The sequence below is a fragment of the Lethenteron reissneri genome, chromosome 5 (genome assembly GCF_015708825.2).
Source record: "Lethenteron reissneri isolate LAM-NWPU_2019-01 chromosome 5, ASM1570882v1, whole genome shotgun sequence".
In the NCBI taxonomy this organism is placed as follows: domain Eukaryota; kingdom Metazoa; phylum Chordata; class Hyperoartia; order Petromyzontiformes; family Petromyzontidae; genus Lethenteron; species Lethenteron reissneri.
Genome location: NC_083783.1, coordinates 3,750,692 through 3,770,323, shown reverse-complemented (window position 1 = coordinate 3,770,323; position 19,632 = coordinate 3,750,692). Strand labels below are relative to the sequence as shown.

Sequence of the window (19,632 nt, the reverse complement as noted above, 5' to 3'; positions counted from 1 at the left end):
TGGATTGACTGACTAAGATGACTGGCAGATGCACCACCTGTGCCGCCTAGTGTGCCAACTTGCATTTTAACCACCCGGCGTTCCACTCGTTGTCAACGTCGCTCCTCTGCCCTCGGATGTTATTGGAAGGCGACTGCCTCCAACTGCCCAGTAGCGTCCTTCACAAGCCTCCTCCACAGAGGCCGATCTTGACACTGCTGGTACCAGTCTTCGGCAAGTCTACTCAGCTCCACACCCTGCTGTACCACATCACTCCATCTCTTTTCTAGCCCGTTCAGTGCCCGTTTAGCCCCTTCTATCTGGCCCCTCTATCCGACCCATTCAACGCAGCCTCGCCTGCCGGACGAGCTCACCGATGGGACTGTGTCCAGATCTTTCAAGGATCTGTGAGCTCCTCACACAAATCCAGCCTGGTGACAGCCAGGATGGATCATGGGCAAGCCAGCCTGAATGTTACAAACTGGCACAGACGGTCCCCCAGAGGAGATGAGGTTTTGCAGCATAGAGAAGAAAGGGCATGACTATGGCCGGGAAGACCTGGGCCTTCATATGGCGCGTTTGGCCAGGTAGCTTCCACACAGCGTTACACAGTCGATGAAAAGATAATGGCGCTCGGCTGACTCCAACACGCTCACACTCGCGCATGTACCCACACTCAGACACACACGCGCACAAAGAGAAGTCCGCCATGTAACCTACAGAGGCTGTTGGGGCAAGTGCTATTTGCGAGCACCCAGGTTGGCACGGCACATAAACGCGCCCAAGCCACCTTTTACTCTCTCTAATGCTTACACACTGCGCCAGGTATTCATTTAAGGTTAGGTCGACCTAGGGGACATTCGGGACCAAGTCAGATATTCGCCACCGACGATGGCTGTGGAATCGGAATTTCGGTATCTGGGTTCGTAGGACAGTGTGATAACCTTTATACTACCGCTCTAAAACAAAGACAAAGGTCCCCTGTATAGCCTGAACAGACTGTCAAGGCAAGTCCTGTTAGCGAGCATCTATGAAGGCCGGCAAGGGACACGAAGGGGTGGGTGGCCAGCACCACGCCCGTCCGCCTTTGTCTCCCCACTGGCGACGATTTTACACACCGCACCAGGTACTCATTTGAGACTGAGTCGACCTAGGAGAGGCCCAGGACCGGTTCAGATAATCGCCACTGGTGTTGGCCGTGAGCGGAAATGAACTCGGATATTTGCGTTCATAGCGCATCGCGCTAACCACTACACTACTGCTCCCCACAAGCGCACAAAGACGCACACCCACACACACACAGTCTCACGCACACACTCCCTCCACCTCCTCCCGTAGCCTCTCACCCTGCCCCATTCCGCTCGGCCTTCTCCCGCATCTGCGACTCGCGTGGACACACGCGGGTTAATACGCAGCCTTGACCCAGGCTCCCCCCGATGCCCTCCCCCCCCCTCCCCACGGGGCCGGTGGTTGCCAGGCGCGTTGCCGAGCAACGGCGGTTTGGGTTCTGGGTTTCCGTGCCGACGCCACGGTCCACGCGTCCCGGCAAGCGGCGGCGCTGCCTTTCTGCCGCGGCAGGAGGGTGAAGGGGTGAAGGGGCCAGGAACGGGACTCGTACCCCCCTCCCCCCACCGCCCACTTCCCCTCCCCCCCCGTCCGTGGCCCCCCCTCCCTTCCAGCGAACCCTTCAGGCCTACTTGGCCACAGCGCCCTGTAGGCCTTGTTGTTGTGTGCAGCAGTTGCGGGCAATGTGAGTCACGATTTGTATAAAGCACGAGAGTGAGAGAAGCGGGTTAAAGCGAAATCACAGAGCAGGGGGTCTGGTCCCATAGGGGTCACGGTTCCATCTTAGGGGTCACGGTTCCATCATAGGGGTCACGGTTCCATCATAGGGGTCACGGTTCCATCTTAGGGGTCACGGTTCCATCATAGGGGTCACGGTTCTATCAAGAGGTCAAAGTTCGATCATAGGGGTCACGGTTCCATGATAGGGTTCACGGTTCCATCACATAGGGTTCACGGTTCTGCGCCTCTCTGCCCTCCATCTGCACCCCCCCTCGTCGCCCCCCCCCCCCCCCCCCGGCAGAAGTCCGGCTCGTCCACGACGACGGGCGAGAGCATCAGCCGCCTGTACGAGCTGGGCTGCGAGCCCGAGCGCCGCCTCTGGGTCGACCGCTACCTCTCGTTCATGGACGAGCGTGGCACGCCGGTGCCCGCGCTGCCGGCCGTCGGGCGCAAGCCGCTCGACCTCTACCGCCTCTACGTGTCGGCGCGCGACATCGGCGGACTCACGCAGGTGAGCCCCCCCCCCCACCGCCCGTTCCCCCCGGGCCGCCGGCGCGGCCCAGACCAGAGCCACGGGGGCAGCGGTGAACCCACGGTGTGGCCGAAACCGTGGTGCGGCCCGGAGCGTGGTACGGCCGGCCCAGGCGGTGAACGGTGCCACTGACCTGGCGCGCACCGGCTCTTGCGCTCGTTCGTGCAACATCACCATCGTCACCCTCGCCATCGTTAGCCACGATCGGTCCACTGCTGGACAAAGGCTTCGCCCAAGTCGCCATCGCCGCGCGTCGCGGTCTCGCGGCGCAAACTCTCCACCCGGCACCCGCACCGGAGTCGATCTCGGCGCTCCATCTCCGGGGTGGACATCCTCTCCGGCACGTTCCCGCCGTCGGCTGCCGCTCTCCAGTTCTTCTCGGCCACCGGCCGTCATTCCTCCTGGCGATGTGTTCCGGGGGCTTAAGCCGACGTGCTGCGCAATCATCGTTGAAAAATTAATGAGCTGTGAGCCTGGCTAACCGCGTGCGTGCGCGTGTGTGTGTGTCTTCGCACACACGCCTACCTGGCGCGGTGTGTCAGCATCCGCAAGGTGGCCAGGCGTGGCGTTGGCCACGTCGCCCCATCGTGAGCCGTGCCACCCTTAATGGGTGCCACTCCCTAACGGCCGCTCGCTGCACTGATTCACGATTCGAATCCATCCGGCCGCCCTGATAAATACTGCGGGTCTCTGAACCGATCAGCGCGGTTGGCGCTACGTACGGCGGCGAGAAGGAAGTTCCAACGGACACACGTACAACCGTTGACGTCCGTGACGGGCCGCTCGATTCACAGCAGTGGGCGGGCGTCAAAGATCCTGCGACCGACTTGGCGAGAGGAGAGCCGGCCATTGTCCGTTAGCGGCGTCGCGGGGGCAATTAGCCAAATTTGAAAAAATTTCACCGCAAAATACTCACTGGGAGTACAGTCAAATTGCATTGCATTGTATATCTAATTGCTCAACCAAATGTAACAATTAGTTACGTTTAACTGTTATCTAATTGCTATCTAATTGGTATCCAATTGGGCCTAATTGCTCTTTCTGGCTGCGAGTGCTCCTCTACAACTTCACCGGCGACAATCGGCGCGTCGTTAAACGCTTGCGCGCGTCACAATTGAACTCGTTTGGCCGTCTCGCTGAGTGGAGGCTCTTGCGACGCAAATCTGGCGAGATCCTTACGGCGCCGAACGCAAAAACGAGACGATGACACGATTAGAGTGACGCTACAATCCGCACGCAGCTGCGTGACGTCGCGGGAGAAGGGGACGAAGCGTGAAGGCGACGCTCAAGTCCGGCGTCACCTGACCGTGCCGTGCTGACGAGCCCCAACGAGGACAAAACTGGTCTGCGGCTGGAGCGTGTCGTTGGGATGTGGCCGCGGTTTCTCAACTCCTCGTGAGTCTGTGGTTCTAGACGACAGTATCTCCACGCGCTCGACCCCTTTGAGGCGGTGGTCTGGACGAGGCTGGGAGCTGCCGGGACGTTGCGACGCTTCTCCCGCGCTGTGCGCGCCCCAGAGCTCGCGACGGCGGCCACAGCTTGGGAGTCGACGTTTACCCGACGGCCGTACGACCGCTGACCCCGTCGCCGTTGACCCCACCCCACCCCCCTCCCCCGCAGGTGAACAAGTGCAAGAAGTGGCGCGAGCTGGCGACGGGGCTGGGCGTGGGCACGTCGAGCAGCGCCGCCAGCTCGCTCAAGAAGCAGTACATCCAGTTCCTGTTCGCCTTCGAGTGCAAGGTGGAGCGCGGCGAGGAGCCCCCCTCCGATCTCATCAACCCGCCCGTGCCGGCCGACACCAAGAAGCACGCCGCCAAGGTGCAGCCGCCGTCGCCAGGTGAGACAACCCCCCCTCCCCCCCGGCACGCCGCCCCGACAGGCGGGTCTCACCGCCGCGCCGCAACCAGGCCACGGGCCGGCGTGCCGTGGCCGCATTTGGCCGTGCCGCTAGAGGCCGGCCACGTCGTGTTCCGGCCGCAACACTCGTGGTAGGCCACACCGCTCGTAAGCCGCCTGTAGCCACCCGCGCCACTGCTGCACCCTCGCCACTGCTGCACCCTCGCCACTGCTGCACCCTCGCCACTGCTGCACCCTCGTCACTGCTGCACCCTCGCCACTGCTACACCCTCGCCACTGCTGGACCCTCGTCACTGCTGCACCCTCGCCACTGCTACACCCTCGCCACTGCTGCACCCTCGTCACTGCTGCACCCTCGTCACTGCTGCACCCTCGCCACTGCTGCACCCTCGCCACTGCTGCACCCGCGCCACTGCTGCACCCTCGCCACTGCCGCACCCTCGCCACTGCTGCACCCTCGCCACGGTAACTTGGCCCCACCGCCACAGACCAACCCCGGGTCACTCTTGCAAACGAGGACCCCTCATCCTGGTCTCTTTAAGTTCCCACCTGGTCACACAGAATCAGCGTGAAACTCCGCTTATGCCCGGCTACACCGCTCACAACCGCCAGGGATGTCCATGCGGGGGAGGTGGGGGGGTGTCCAGGGCCCGGGGAAAGTCCCACACCGCGTGGGCCCCTCCGCGACACCTTCAAACTAAACCGAAAGTATTACATCTGACGTCGTAGCGCCAGGACCCCCCCCCCCCAAGCGCGGGGCCCGGGGCGGTCGCCCCGATTCGGCCTACCCTCGGGACGGCTCTGACGGTCGACCCCACCGCCTCCATTTCTGTGGCTTGCGCAATCGGTGCGGAGAATTAGCGGCCGCAGTCGCCCCTCGCTGGCCTCGCCGCCGCCACACTACTCGTAGCTGCCGGCCGACCTGAACCCTAGACAGCTGACCCAACCTGACGGACCAGACCCAAACACACGCAGACACGAGGTCTACAGATGACGGTCAGGTGCTCTTCAGCGTACGTCCGTGCGCATGCACGTACCGTGTGCGTGTGTGCGTACCGTGTGCGTGTGTGCGCTGTGAACAACCGGTGAGCAACTTCGATGTCACGGAACTCGCAATCCTCACGCGGCCCCAGCAGCAGCAGTCGGCAGCAGCCGCCGCCAGAGCTGAGCGAGAGGGAGCAGAGTGCGCGCGCGTGCCCGCGTCTGTTTGTCATGTTCTATTTTTGGCATCTGCTTTCCCAGGAGGATCGAGTTGAGGGGAGGGGAAAGGCTTGGAGCGATCGGTGGCGGGGATGGGGCTGGGTGGTGGGGGTTTGTTTACAATCTTGGCTGGAGAGGTGAAATGGGTCCACTCTGCTTGGCCAGGAACCAGACTTTGTAAATCAATTACTCGGCAGACACGAGCAACGAGACACCCAGCCTCGTGTGTGTGTGTGTGCACGTGTGTGTTTTTTCACCCGGTGATGTCACACATCCTTAAGCCTTGGGTGGGGGGGTGGGGGATGAGATGTGATGTCATTGGACAGTCACTGGCTGACTCTCCGAGCCGTGATGTAATCTCGGCGTGACGTCACCCGCCGCTCTCATCTCCCCGTGCATGAAGAGCTTGGGGAGGAGGAGGAGGAGGAGAAGCTGTGGGGGGGGGGGGGGATGCTGATAGGTGGTGGTGGCTGGGGGAGGTGGGGGAGTTGGTGTCGGCGGTGGGGGGAGGGGTGTAGGGATTACAGCTTTGTGTGCGAGCCCGTGGGGCGGTGTTGGAATGTTCGGGGAATCCCTGGGGCAGCCACAGACAGGTTGGGGAAGTGGTGGGGGGGGGGTGCAGCGGTAAGCGGATGCTGCTGAGGCTGAACATAAAGATAAGAATGTAAACAAAGCGGCGATTGACCTTTGCCTGGCCTCTCCCCTGCCACGCGGTGGCGGGCGGCGGTGGCTCCACGCCAAGCGGCTAACCGGCGCGGCCTGCCGGATCGCCCCCCTCCGTCTCCTCGAACCCGACCGGGGGGGGCGGCACGGTGCCGCGCCGAGCGACGGCGTGTACCCCGTGCCGGCGGTTGTCACCGCACCGCCGCTCGTTTGCCCCGCGCAGCCGTGGCGAGTCTCGGGATTCGGCGCGTTTATTTTATTCGGGAATGAAGTCCCCTGCGAGCATTGCTACCGCCACCTCCGCCGCCACTGCCGCCACCTCCTCGCTCACCATGTGGTCTCTCCACCGAATCCCACAGCTACAGCTGCTGCTGCTGCTGCACGGGAGACCCACAAAGCCACCACCAAGATCTGCTCTCAGACTCGGAGAGCCATAGGCTCACACACAGACCCATAGGCTCACACAGAGACTCAGCAAGCAGCAAACGCGAGACTGCCTGGCGCCACGAACCCAGTGACCCCAGTTCAATTCCCGCTCACGGCCAACATCGGCGACAGATATCTGAACCGGTCGTGGGCCGGCCCCTAGGTCCACTCGACCTTAAACGGGTACCTCGTGCGGTGTGTAAACAAATGCGGCCAGGCGTGGTGCTGGCCGTCCACCACCCCGTGCGTTGTGCCGTACTCGCTCGCTTGACAGCACTCGCCCCGGCAGTCCGTGAAGGCTATGCGGGGGACCTTTGTCTTTGCGTGTGGCCACTTGGCAGCCGGCTCGGGCTCCATGCAGGGGCCCCAGACGCCGCAGTCGACCAGCAGCTCCATGACGGAGGGGGCGGCCGAGATGAAGCCCCCCACTCCGGCATCCACCCCGCACAGCCAGCCGCCCCCCACCGCGGGAAACAGGTGCGTGCTGGCACACACGCATGTACACATGCACACGCATGTACTCGCGCGCACGCACACGCAGACACGTGCAGACACACAGACGAATGCACATGCACACGTACGCGTACACAAACGCACACACGCGTACACACACACAATTGCAAATGCACGCACACGCAGGTGCAGGTTCATGTACGTGCATATAAAGTCACAGGAAAAGATCTCCCAAAGGGGCTTTAACAGACTGTTGGGACAAGTGCTGTTAGCCGGCACGGTACACGAAGGGGGGTGTTTGTCCAACGCCACGCCCGGCCGCCTTTGTCTCCACAGTGCCGGCCGGCCGTGGTTCTCACCAGACCATCCTCTTGTGTTTCGATTTAAAACTTTCGTGACTGCAGGGATTCATCTTCTTGGTTCTTTCGGTAAAGTCACGTAGAAGGGATATAATAAATTAATAAAAATAAAACATAATAAAATAATTCTCACGACGTTTCGGCCACAACGCAAGCAGCCTCCTCGACAGACCTGGTCTTCACCTGAGGACGGCTGCTTGCGTTGTGGCCGAAACGTCGTGAGAATTATTTTATTATGTTTTATTTTTATTATTTTATTAATTCCCTTCTACGTGAATTTACCGAAAGAACCAAGAAGATACATCCTCTTGTACTCGCTGACAGGTTTTGCCCCAACAGTCTGTTCGCGTTTGTGTTCTTCAGTGTATGTTCTTGTGTGTGTGTGTTCATTATGAGACCTCCTTTGCCAGTCGCAAGTTATAGTAGTAGGTTTTTACCTTTTCATCTGGCAACAGAACTGACACCTGTATACAAGGGACCATGTTTGCATTAACCATTATCAGAGTTGTCTTTTTGTTTGCATTTTGACAGCAAGTGTTGGATCCCTTGTATAAAGGTGTCAGTTTTGTTGCCAGATAAAAGGGAAAACGCCTATTACTCTGTGCGTGTTCATGTTCACGTGTGGTGGCATGGTTGCGTAATGGTTAGCGCTACGCTGCGCTACGAACCCGACGGCACGAGTTGGATTCCCGCTCACGGGACAACATCAGTTTCAAATAGCTTAACCGGTCCCGTACCTGCCCTAGGTCGACTCAGCCTTAAACGAGCGTGTGAACATCGGCGCTGGGGGATGTACACAGGCAGCCGGGCACGGTGCCCCGTACCGCCCTTCAGAGGTGCTCGCTTGCCCCAACGATGTGCTAAGGTGTGTGCGTGCGTGCGTGTGCGTGCGTGCGTGTGTGTGCGTGCGTGTGTGTGTGCGTGTGCGTGTGTGTGGGGGGGGGTGGCTTTGTCTTTGTCTGCGTGCGCCAGGAACAGCACCATCAGCCTGCAGGACCCCTTCTCGGAGAACGGGGACCCGGCCTTCCAGCGCCGCAACGCACTCACCCCCAACCCCACCAACGCCCCTTACCACAGCCTCACCCCGCCCGCCGGTGCGGGGCCCGACGCGCTGGCGCGGGCCGCCTACGAGCAGGGCCGGGCGGAGGGGCAGTACGGTGCCCCCCGCGACCCCCGCGACCCTCGCGACCCCCGCGACCCCCGAGACCCCTACAACCCCATGCGCAAAGGTACAGAGAGTGCGGGGAGGGGGGGGGGCGCTGTGATAGGGGGGCTTTGTTAGAGGGGGGGCACTGAGGGGGGCAGCATTGTGAGAGGGGGGGCACTGTGAGCGTATTTAGCATGTTCTCGGTGTATACAGTGTGCGGTGTTTATCTGTATGTAGCGTGTTTTCTGTATGTAGCGTGTTATCTGTGTATGCAGTGTGCAGTGTTTATCTGTGTGTAGCGTGTTCTCTGTATGTAGCGTGCAGTGTTTATCTGTGTGTAGCGTGTTCTCTGTATGTAGCGTGGTCTCTGTATGTAGCGTGTTCTCTGTGTATGCAGTGTGCGGTGTTTATCTGTATGTAGCGTGTTCTCTGTATGTAACGTGTTCTCTGTGTATGCAGTGTGCGGTGTTTATCTGTATGTAGCGTGTTCTCTGTATGTAGCGTGTTCTCTGTGTGTAGCATGTTCTCTGTATGTAGCGTGTTCTCTGTGTATGCAGTGTGCGGTGTTTATCTCTGTATATCTCTGTGTGTAGCCCTGTCTATGCAGCGCCCTCTGGCTCTCTGTGCGGCAAACTGTCGTGATTAACAAGCGTGCTCCCCCCCACCCCCCCCCCCCTCCATGTCCGTCGCCACTCCCAGCGGTCCCCGTGCCCGACCCGTACGGCTCCCAGGGGCCGTCGGCCCGGCTGCCTCCCGACCCCTACGGCCGGGGGCCTCCCACGGGTCTGGCCGGCCTGGGCAGCATGAGCCAGAGGCACCCGTACCCCTACGCGCCGGGCTACGACCGCCGGTGAGGTTTCCCCCCCGCCGCCGCCGCCGCCCCACACTCACCGATCACGATGCCACCTGGCACCGCTTCGTCGCGATTGGACGTCGCGGTTCACGCGAGAGTCGGTTCGCTTCTCGCGCTGCCCAACCACCCCCGCCCCCCCCCCCCCTCGTGTGCCGTCTACGGCCTTCGTAGGTGCTGCTCGCTCACGGCACTTGGCCCCGGCAGTCTGCGTGAAGGCTTTAAGAGGGGGACCTTTGTCTTTGTATCCCCTGTGGTGGGGAGCGGTGGCGCGGTGGTTCACGAACCCGGCGTGCCGAGTTCACTTCCCTCTCGTGGCGAATATCGGTGACGATGATCTGAACCGGTCCCCAGGTTAACTGGGGATGTTTGCCACACCCAGACCCCCTCACGGGTGTGCCGTGCCGGCCTTCTTAGGTGCTGCTCGCTAACTAGCACTTTCCCCAGCAGCTACTCTTGCCCCCCACCGGTCTGTATGGTTACACGGGGGAACTTTGTCTTTGTGCGGTCAGGGCAGAACACGCGCTGTCGGTGGAGGCCGGAGTGGGCCCGGTAAACCCGCTCGTCCCGCCGTCCGTGGCGGACCCCGGGATGTACTCCCCCGGGGGGCGCGGGCCCCCCCAGCCCAGGTGAGGCCACAGCCTGGCGGTCCGCAGGGGCACGGGTAGCTGGGGGCCCCACGGGGAGAGCGAACGAGAGTGGAGGAGGCCTTGTCGTCAGAACCGTGGAGGATAGTGATAGCGAGGAGTGATTAGCACGAAAGAAGTTCAACATCCATGTATGTATGTAAGTATGTTGAATCGGAGGTGCATGCGTAAGGACAACAAACCAAAAAGCAGTTCTAAAGAAATTAGTTTTCAAGCTAGATTTAAAAGCGCATAGCTCAAGTTGCTTCCTAAATGTCGCAAGAGCGTTCCAGACGGCCGCCGAAGCGCATCTGAAAGCGCGCCATGCAGTGACCGCCTTTTGTTCGATGGCGAGATAAAAACAAATTATAGGGAGGGAAGAATGGAGAGAAGGCGGGGGAGAGAGGGATGGTGCGAGAGGGAGGGTCAGAGGAGAGAGAGAGAGAGGAAACGGGAGTGAGGGATGGAGAGCGAGGAGATAGAGGGAGAGGAGGGAGTTTGGGAGCGGAAGAGAGGCCTTCTTGAGGGTCCCTCGAGGCCCCTTGGTTCCACTTACCCTGTCCGGCTGCTGTGCGTGAGTTGGTCGTGGCGTTCCGGTCGGACCTCATTAAACATGCATGCCGGGTTATTTATTCATACACTCCGCTGGTGCCGCCGCCGCCGCCGGCGCGGCCACGGCTGCCGTGGCGGCTGTGGTGGCGTTACTGACGACCGCTGACGAGTGTGAAAAAACTGCCGTGGCACGCTGTGTTTACTCCGTTCAGGCACGACAACTACGGACAGCCGTACCCGGGGCAGGGCCCCCACCAGGGCCAGCCGCCCTACCCCCCGCCCGGCCAGCACGCAATGTACCAGCAGCAGCAGCAGCAGCCGCAGCCACAGCCGGTAACGCACCGATCGGCACGCGCAGCCCTAGCCCAACGCGACACGGTTAAGCCCGACACGATTAGGCCCGGCACGGCGAGACCCGGCACGGCTAGGCCTGGCACGGCAAGGCCTGGCACAACTGGTACACTCCCGGGTTTAGCGGGAGGTGGCGGATGGCAGATCTTAGGGGTGGTCGATGGACAATGTCAGATTTAAAAAGATTCAACCGTTAATTCATGACACCGTTTATATTCATAAATATAATAAACATTATCAACCTAAATATACTCACCACAGTCCCAGACGGCTGAAGCTCACCAAGCGACGATGTCGCGGTGGCCATGTTTTCATGGGGTTGTTTATCCGGCAGCTGATTGGCCGCTGCAGCGTTGGTGACGGTGTCGTCCCTGGCACAAGCGCTGCCACGCCGCCCACGGCGTCGCCATCTCACCGGCTCGGCCGTCGCGTTCCCGTTGAATCGCAACGCGTTCTCTCCCACGATGTTTGGGGCCTCGTGATGATCGCACGCTTTCCCCCCCCACCCCGCGGGTCTCGCCACAGCGACACTCGCCAAATGAGGCGAGCGTCCGGGTGCTGCTGCTTCCCGTGGCCACGCCACGTGCGTGTGCGTGTTTGTTGTTGCTCTGGAGACCAGGAGATCGATGATCGATGTTCCGTCGCAGCGTTGATCGCATTCGTCGTGATTTCTCACTTAACAGAGTGGGCCGCATGAAGGCTGCTGCCATCTTCCGCGGTGTGAGATGATGACGGCGATAGTAAAGCGGCTCAGCAGCGTCTCTCGGTTAAAATTAAATATTTTTATTTTACCAGGTAAGGGCCACTGAGCTGTGAGCTTATTTTTCTCAACGAAGTGGTTTTTCACGTGGAAATTTAGAGCGGCCAAATACTCTAAACGTACGTTCATTCTAAATTTTGAGAGAAAAACCAGAGGACCCGGAGAAAAATTCACGTTACCACGGGGAGAATATGCAAACTACAAATGTACAAGTGTCAGGGTCTGGATCGAACCCACGACCTCCAGGCGAGGTAGCTAACATCTCGCCTCCGTGGCGCCCCAGTCACCGTAACTCCTCGTCTCCCCGTGCGTCTCCCTGACTCGCTTGCTTCTCTCCGTCTCTCCGTCTCGCAGAACTATAAGCGACCCATGGAGGGCATGTACGGCCCGCCGGCCAAGCGGCACGAGAGCGAGGCCTACGGCCTGGCCTACCCGGCCCAGCCGCCCTCCGACCCCTACGCGGGCTACCCCGTGCCGGGGGCCGCGGGGGCCTACGGGGACCGCCGGCCGCCCCCCACGCACGCCCCGGCCCCCGCCAGCCAGTTCCCCTTCGGCTACGCGCCGCCCGACCGCGCGCCCCCGCAAGCCCCCCAGGCCATCGTGGGCGCCGACTCGGGCCCCCCGCCGGCGCAGGGGTCGGCGGGGGGGCAACCGGGCTGGGGGCCGGCGCGCGCCGGGGGGGGGCCGGCGACGGGCGGCCCCGGGGACGCGGCGTACCCCCCCTACCCGAGCCGCCCGCCCTCGCAGGCCCCGCCGTACCCGGGGGCGGCGGGGGGCGGCCGCGGCGCGGGCGAGGACGGGGGGGCCCCCGCGGGGGAGCCGCCGGGCCCGCGGGCGCCGGGCGAGTGGCACTACGCGCAGAGGCCCGCGCCGTACGCGGCGACGCCGGCGCCGCAGCCCCACGGCCACGCGACGCCCGGCCAGAGGCCTCAGTACCGCACGGCCGGCCCCGCCGGATACCCGCAGGTAGGTGGCGGCGCCGTCGCGCGGGCCGCACGGCGGCCGCCCCCTCCCCACGCCCCGGCTCGACGCGGCGCCGGCACCGTCGCGACCGTGACCGACCGCGCGTCTCCGTGCCGCCGCCCGTAGGTGTCTCCGAGCAAGCCGCCGTACCTCTCCGCCGGCGGCGTGCGGATGCAGAAGGTGGGGCCCCCCGTGCCGGCGTCGCAGCTGCCGGGGGGCGGGCCCCCCGCGCCGCTCGCTCTGCTGCCCCCCCCGCGCAAGGACCCCCCCTTCCCGCCGGGATGCGTGGAGGCGACGCAGGCGGCCGTGAAGGCGCGCCGCCGCCTCACCGCCAAGGACGTGGGTGAGCAGGGCACGCGCAGCGCCGCTCTCCAGGCGCCACCGCTCGCCACCGCACATCGCTCCCCGCCTCTCGCCACCGCACATCGCTCGCCATCGCTCGCCAATACTCGCCACCGTTCACCACCGCGCATCGCTCCCCGCCTCTCGCCACCGCACATCGCTCGCCACCGCACATCGCTCGCCATCGCTCGCCAATACTCGCCACCGTTCACCACCGCGCATCGCTCCCCGCCTCTCGCCACCGCACATCGCTCGCCACCGCACATCGCTCGCCATCGCTCGCCAATACTCGCCACCGTTCACCACCGCGCATCGCTCCCCGCCTCTCGCCACCGCACATCGCTCGCCACCGCACATCGCTCGCCATCGCTCGCCAATACTCGCCACCGTTCACCACCGCACATCGCTCCTCGCCTCTCGCCACCGCACATCGCTCGCCACCGCACATCGCTCGCCACCGCTCGACACCGCACATCGCTCGCCACCGCACATCGCTCGCCACCGCACATCGCTCGCCACCGCACATCGCTCGCCAATGCTCACCACCCCTCGCCACCGTTCACAATCGCTCCCAGCTTCTCGCCACCGCTCGCCACGACTCGCCGCTCGCCGGCACTCACCGCTGGCGACGTGGCTGTGGGAGCAGGCACCCCGGAGGCGTGGCGGGTGATGATGTCGCTCAAGTCGGGCCTGCTGGCGGAGAGCAGCTGGGCACTGGACTCCATCAACGTGCTGCTGCACGACGACGCCACCGTCGCCAGCTTCAGCCTCTCGCAGGTGCTGCCCTGCTGCTCCGCACCACCCTGCGAGCCGCACTGCACCGCACGGCACTACACCACCACCCTGCTTTATACCACCCTGCACTGCACCGCACGGCACTACACCACCCTGCACTACACCACCACCCTGCTTTATACCACCCTGCACTGCACCGCACGGCACTACACCACCACCCTGCTTTATACCACCCTGCACTGCACCGCACGGCACTACACCACCCTGCACTACACCACCACCCTGCTTTATACCACCCTGCACTGCACCGCACGGCACTACACCACCCTGCACTACACCACCACCCTGCTTTATACCACCCTGCACTGCACCGCACGGCACTACACCACCACCCTGCTTTATACCACCCTGCACTGCACCGCACGGCACTACACCACCCTGCACTACACCACCACCCTGCTTTATACCACCCTGCACTGCACCGCACGGCACTGCACCACCACCCTGCTTTATACCACCCTGCACTGCACCGCACGGCACTACACCACCCTGCACTGCACCACCACCCTGCTTTATACCACCCTGCACTGCACCGCACGGCACTACACTACCCTGCACTGCACCACCACCCTGCACTGCACTACCCTTCACCTGATAATGTTGATGATAATGGTGATGGTGATCATGATGATGATGGTGAGCATGATGACGATGACAATGATAACAATGGTAATGATAATGATGACGGTGACCGTGGTGGTGATGACAATGATGATGATGATGGTGGTTGTGACGAATGATGACGGTGCTGCCGCTGCCCAGCTGCCCGGCCTGCTGGAGCTCCTCGTCGAGTACCTGCGCCGCTGCCTCATCCACATCTTCGGCATCCTGCGCGAGTGCGAGATCGGGGGTCGCGCCGCTTACGACGACGACGACGACGACGAGGAGGAGGATGAGGAGGAGGAGGAGGACGGCGAGGACGGCGCCGCGCAGGACGCGGAGGAGCACGCGGCCGCCTGGGCCGGCCACTGGGTCGACGACGACGACGAGGAGGAGGAGGGAGAGGAGGGAGAGGAGGGAGAGGGAGAGGAGGACCCGGGTTGGGACGAGGAGGAGCAGGAGGAGCAGGAGGAGCAGGAGGACGAGGAGGACGAGGAGGAGGAGGAAGAGGAGGATGACGAGGCCTGCCCCGCCGGCCCTCCCGACGACGATGTCAACGACGACGCAGGCGGTGACGGCGCCGTTGCCGCGAGGGCAAACGCCAACGAGCGGCCGCGGCGACGGGGGGGAGCGGCCGCCCCCCGCCGGCCGCCGGGGCCGTCCGCCGAGCGCAAGCGCAAGCAGGCGAGCCGCTTCGACCGGCGGCCGCTGGCGCTGGCTCTGGAGGACGCGGACGGGGCCTACGTGCTGGACCGCTCGGCCCGCCTGGGCCAGCCGCGGGAGTTCGACAGCGGCCTGCGGCACTGGCGGGTGGGCGGCGGCGACACCACGTGCCACATCCAGACGCACTTCGAGCGCCGGGACGAGCGGCCCAGGAGCCCGGCGCCGCCGCGGCAACCGCAACAGTCACCGCAGCAGCATGAGCAGCAGCAGCAGCAGCAGCAGCGACCGGCGCAGCAGCAGCGGCAGCAGAACGGGCCCGTGGAGGGCGCGCGGCCCAACGGCGAGAGCAACGGCGCGCGCGCGGACGGGGAGCCGGCGGGCGGGGAGGAGGGCGACGCGCCGCCCGTGCGGAACGGCACGGGCGGCGAGGAAGCGGCGGAGCGAGCGGCCGGGGGCGGCGAACCGGCGCCGGGCTCGCCGGACGGCGCCGGCCTCGCCCGGGGCAGCCCCAAGCCGGCGGCGAGGGCCGGGAACGACGCGGACCGCAGGCCGTCGGCCTCCAGCAGGCGGGAGACGGCGCAGCGGGGCCAGCGGCAGCAGCTGGGCCAGCAGCGGAAGCGGCAGCAGATGCTGGAGGACGAGCCGCAGGGCCGCGACGAGGCGCCGCTGAGCCGCACGCGTCCCTGGCAGGAGTCGCTGGTGGGGCGCTGCGCCTGCGTCTCCAACATCGTGCGCAGCCTGTCCTTCGTGCCGGGCAACGACGCCGAGATGGCGCGCCACCCGGGCCTGCTGGTCATCCTGGGCCGCCTCGTGCTGCTGTGCCACGTCCACCCCGACCGCCGGCCGCCGCTGCGCCAGTGCCGGCGCCCCCCGCCGGACGCCTCTGGCGACGAAGCGGGGGGGGACGCTCGCCGCCCCGCGGCCGCCGGCGAGCGGGGGCCGAAGGAGGAGCGGGAGGAACCGGCGGCGACGAAGGCCGAGAAACGGCCGGACGGCGACGACGGCGACGGCGCCGCGCGCGAGCCCGCCGACGGCGCCGGCAGGACGGAGCGGAGGCCGTGCGGCGGGGGCGACGCGTGGGGGGGGTGGGGGGCGTGGGCCCCGGCGTCCGTGGTGCCTGCCGCCTGGCAGGAGGAGTGGCTGCTGGAGTGCGTGGAGACGCTGCGCGAGAACGCGCTGGTGACGCTCGCCAACATCGCGGGCCGCCTCGACCTGTCGCTCTACGCCGAGAGCGTCTGCCTGCCGGTGCTCGACGGCCTCCTGCACTGGGCCGTGTGCCCGGCGGCCGAGGCGCGCGACCCCTTCCCGTCGCTGGCGCCGTGCGCCGTGCTCTCGCCGCAGCGGCTCGCGCTGGAGACGCTGTCGAAGCTCGGCGTGCAGGAGGGCAACGTGGACCTCATCCTCGCGACGCCGCCCTTCTCGCGGCTCGAGTGCCTCCTGAGCGCGCTGGTGCGCTTCGTGGCCGAGCGGCGCAACCCGGTGTGCCGCGAGATGAGCGTGGCGCTGCTCGCCAGCCTCGTGCAGGGCGGCGGCGCCGACGGCGTGCCGGCCCGCGCCGTGGCGCGGCACAAGGGCACCGTGGGCAGCCTCGTGTGCTTCCTCGAGGACGGGCTGATGGCTGCGCTGCAGCAGACGCAGCAGCAGACGCAGCAGACGCAGCAGCAGCAGCAGGCGCAGCAGCAGGGCGGCGGCGGGGGCGGAGGGGGCGGGGCGGCCGCCTCGCTGGAGCCGCCCAGCGTGGACATGCTGCGGCGTGCCGCCGGCGTGCTGCTGGCGCTGGCCAGGCTGGACGGGTGCCGCGCCGAGTTTGTGCTGTACGAGGGCCGGCTGCTGGACATCGCCATGTCGCACATCCTCAACCCCTACATCTCCCCCGTCGTGGCCGACGTGCTTTACGTGCTGGGCCACACGTGACCCCCGCCCCGCCCCCCCTGCTACGCGCGGCCCGCCCCACCCCGTGTCCCCCGCCGCCCGCCCCTCGCCGGGCCCCGTGTCCCCGTGTGGTCTCGCTCGGGGGGGGGGGGGGCCCCGTGGCGTCGCTACCGGCCGGGCCTCCTCTCCGCGCTGCCCTGCCCGTTATTTTCCCCGCGTCTTAGTTTTGTGGTTTTTATTTTTCCCGATCGTCGAGTCCAACGCCGCCGCCTCCGCTGGCAAGGCCCGGCCCGAAACCTAGGAGGGGACCGGATCTCCCCGCGGCACTCCCTGAGAAGCGGCGGACGTTCGAGGCGCCGTGCCGGGCGGGCGGGCGGGCCGGCGGGCGGCAGTTGGGATGGAGGGCACTTTGCGCGTGCGCCGAGTGTTCACCAGGTCCAGCCGGGTGCCGTTTAAAAGCCACGAACAAGGAACTGAAACTGAAACCCGGCGCCCCCCCACCCACCCCGGGGCGCCCCTGCCCTGCGGCCGCGCGGTGCCCAAAGCGCCAGCCAATCGGTACTCCTCCTCCTCGTCGCTAGCGCCGAGCCCTGCGTTTGGTACCGGCCCAGGAGACGTGTATTTAATTATTATTGACGTGGCAGAGTTGAGGTTGTGCGACGCGTGTGTGCGACGCGTGCGTGCGTGCGTGCGCGTGTGCGTGCGTGTGTGCGCGCGTACTTGCGCGCACGCGCTGCCCGTGGTCTGGGGCCCAGAGGACGCTGCCCTGTGCGTGAAAGTGGGCCGCTCGGAGCCCCGAGCCTGCCGACCTGCGTGAGGGTGGGTGACTGCGTGTGTGTGAAAGAGTGAATGTTTATATGTGTGCGTGTGTGCGTGTGTGCGTGTGTGCGGATGACTGTGCGTGCATTTCTGCCTTTGTCTAAGCGCGTTCGGGGGTGGGGGGTGATTCCGCGTGCGTGCGTGGAGGCGCGCGTGGTGGTGGTGGTGACCGTGCCGTGGACAGCAGTGGGACCCGGTGCATCGCCGGTCAGCTTTGTTACGGTGGAACTTGGGAGAGCGCCCAGTGCCAGGCCGCGAGGACGTGGAGAGCTGCAAACCGCCCGGCAGCCCGCGGCGAGGCCGTGGATTTATAATCGCGACCGCGGCGGCGGCGGTGGCGACGGTGACGGTTATCGTTATTATTATAATTATGGTTGTTGGCGCGTAAGCTGGGCCACCGGGCCCCGTTCCCGCCCACCGTCATCCGTCGCCCCCCCCCACCATCACCACCACCACCTGCCCCCCACTCGCGTGCCGGGCGCGGCGTGCTCGCTGTACATACCTGTACATTGCCTACCCCCCCCCTCCCCACCGCGCCCCCCTTATCATTATTACTGCTATCGTTATTATTACTGCGTGTATTTTATTTCACGTCCGTTTATAATTATTATCGTACTTTCATTTTGTTTTATAAACCCGCCCCCCCCCCCCCTTCTAGAAGGAAGCAATTGTAGCTAGAGTTGTGAGGACTGCTCCCCCCACCCACCCACCCCCCACCCCCCCACCATCATCCCCAGTGCTTAATGGTGGGGGGAGGGGCGGGGTTCCCCCGTGCCAGTGTACAGCCTCCCTCCTGCGTCCAGCCAGCGAGCGACTCCTCCTGCCGCGCCAGCCGCCCCCCTCGCGGGAAGACTTGAGGAGCGACGCGAGAGGGCACCGCTGCTTGGCGCCAGAGTCCTCCGCATCTTTGTATTGCCCAACAGCTCGCTCCCCCAGCCCCCCCCCCTCCCCCCCCCCCCCCCCCCGTGTACATTCTGCCCACGGCGAGGTGACCCCCCGCCCCTCGCCCCTGCCACCCCGTGCCATTTATTCTTTATGAATCTTTATACTGTATGTCCCCCCTCCCCCGCCCCCCCCCCCCCCCATGGTAAAAATAAATGTACATGAACCGCTTTCTACACGTCCAGTTGTGACCCGGACTCTCCACCCTCATCACCCGCGTCTCTTCCAAGTCAGCCCTGGGTCCAGCCTTGGGTCAGACCTGGGTCAGACCTGGGTCAGCCCTGGTCCAGCCCTGGGTCAGACCTGGGTCAGCCCTGGGTGAGACCTGGTCCAGCCCTGGGTCAGCCCTGGTCCAGACCTGGTCCAGCCCTGGGTCAGCCCTGGGTCAGCCCTGGGTCAGACCTGGTCCAGCCCTGGGTCATCCCTGGGTCAGCCCTGGCCCAGCCCTGGGTGAGCCCTGGGTGAGCCCTGGGTGAGCCCTGGTGAGCCCTGGTCTAGCCCTGGTCTAGCCCTGGTCCAGACCTGGGTGAGCCCTGGGTCAGCCCTGATCCAGACCTGGGTGAGCCCTGGGTGAGCCCTGGGTGAGCCCTGGGTGAGCCCTGGGTGAGCCCTGGTCCAGCCCTGGTCCAGCCCTGGGTCAGACCTGGGTGAGCCCTGGGTGAGCCCTGGGTGAGCCCTGGTCCAGCCCTGGTCCAGCCCTGGGTCAGACCTGGGTCAGACCTGGGTCAGACCTGGTCCAGACCTGGTCCAGCCCTGGTCCAGCCCTGGGTCAGACCTGGGTCAGACCTGGTCCAGACCTGGTCCAGCCCTGGGTCAGCCCTGGGTCAGCCCTGGGTCAGACCTGGGTCAGTCCTGGGTCAGCCCTGGGCCAGCCCTGGGTCAGCCCTGGGTCAGCCCTGGGTCAGCCCTGGGTCAACCCTGAGTCAGCCCTGGGTCAGCCCTGGGTCAGCCCTGGGTCAACCCTGGGTCAACCCTGAGTCAGCCCTGGTCCAGCCCTGGGTCAGCCCTGGGTCAGCCCTGGGTCAGACCTGGGTCAGCCCTGGTCCAGAGTTGGGCCATTATTGGGTCTCATGTAAACCGCCCTGTCTCCGCTGCT

At 64.6% G+C, this 19,632-nt stretch overlaps 1 protein-coding gene across 1 annotated transcript in view; it reads left to right on the top strand.

Annotated features, from left to right (window-relative positions):
* LOC133351287 (AT-rich interactive domain-containing protein 1A-like) overlaps positions 1-16,956 on the top strand; it is a 37,438-nt gene extending 20,482 nt beyond the window's left edge. Inside the window, exons 6-16 of the mRNA XM_061566385.1 lie at positions 2,066-2,275; positions 3,917-4,133; positions 6,784-6,919; positions 8,227-8,483; positions 9,101-9,251; positions 9,764-9,880; positions 10,642-10,762; positions 11,895-12,506; positions 12,630-12,846; positions 13,492-13,622; positions 14,403-16,956. Of these exons, the coding sequence (XP_061422369.1) occupies positions 2,066-2,275; positions 3,917-4,133; positions 6,784-6,919; positions 8,227-8,483; positions 9,101-9,251; positions 9,764-9,880; positions 10,642-10,762; positions 11,895-12,506; positions 12,630-12,846; positions 13,492-13,622; positions 14,403-16,817 (4,584 nt within the window). The 3' untranslated portion in view covers positions 16,818-16,956. The remainder of the gene's footprint in view (positions 1-2,065; positions 2,276-3,916; positions 4,134-6,783; positions 6,920-8,226; positions 8,484-9,100; positions 9,252-9,763; positions 9,881-10,641; positions 10,763-11,894; positions 12,507-12,629; positions 12,847-13,491; positions 13,623-14,402) is intronic.
* Positions 16,957-19,632: the final 2,676 nt, after the last annotated feature.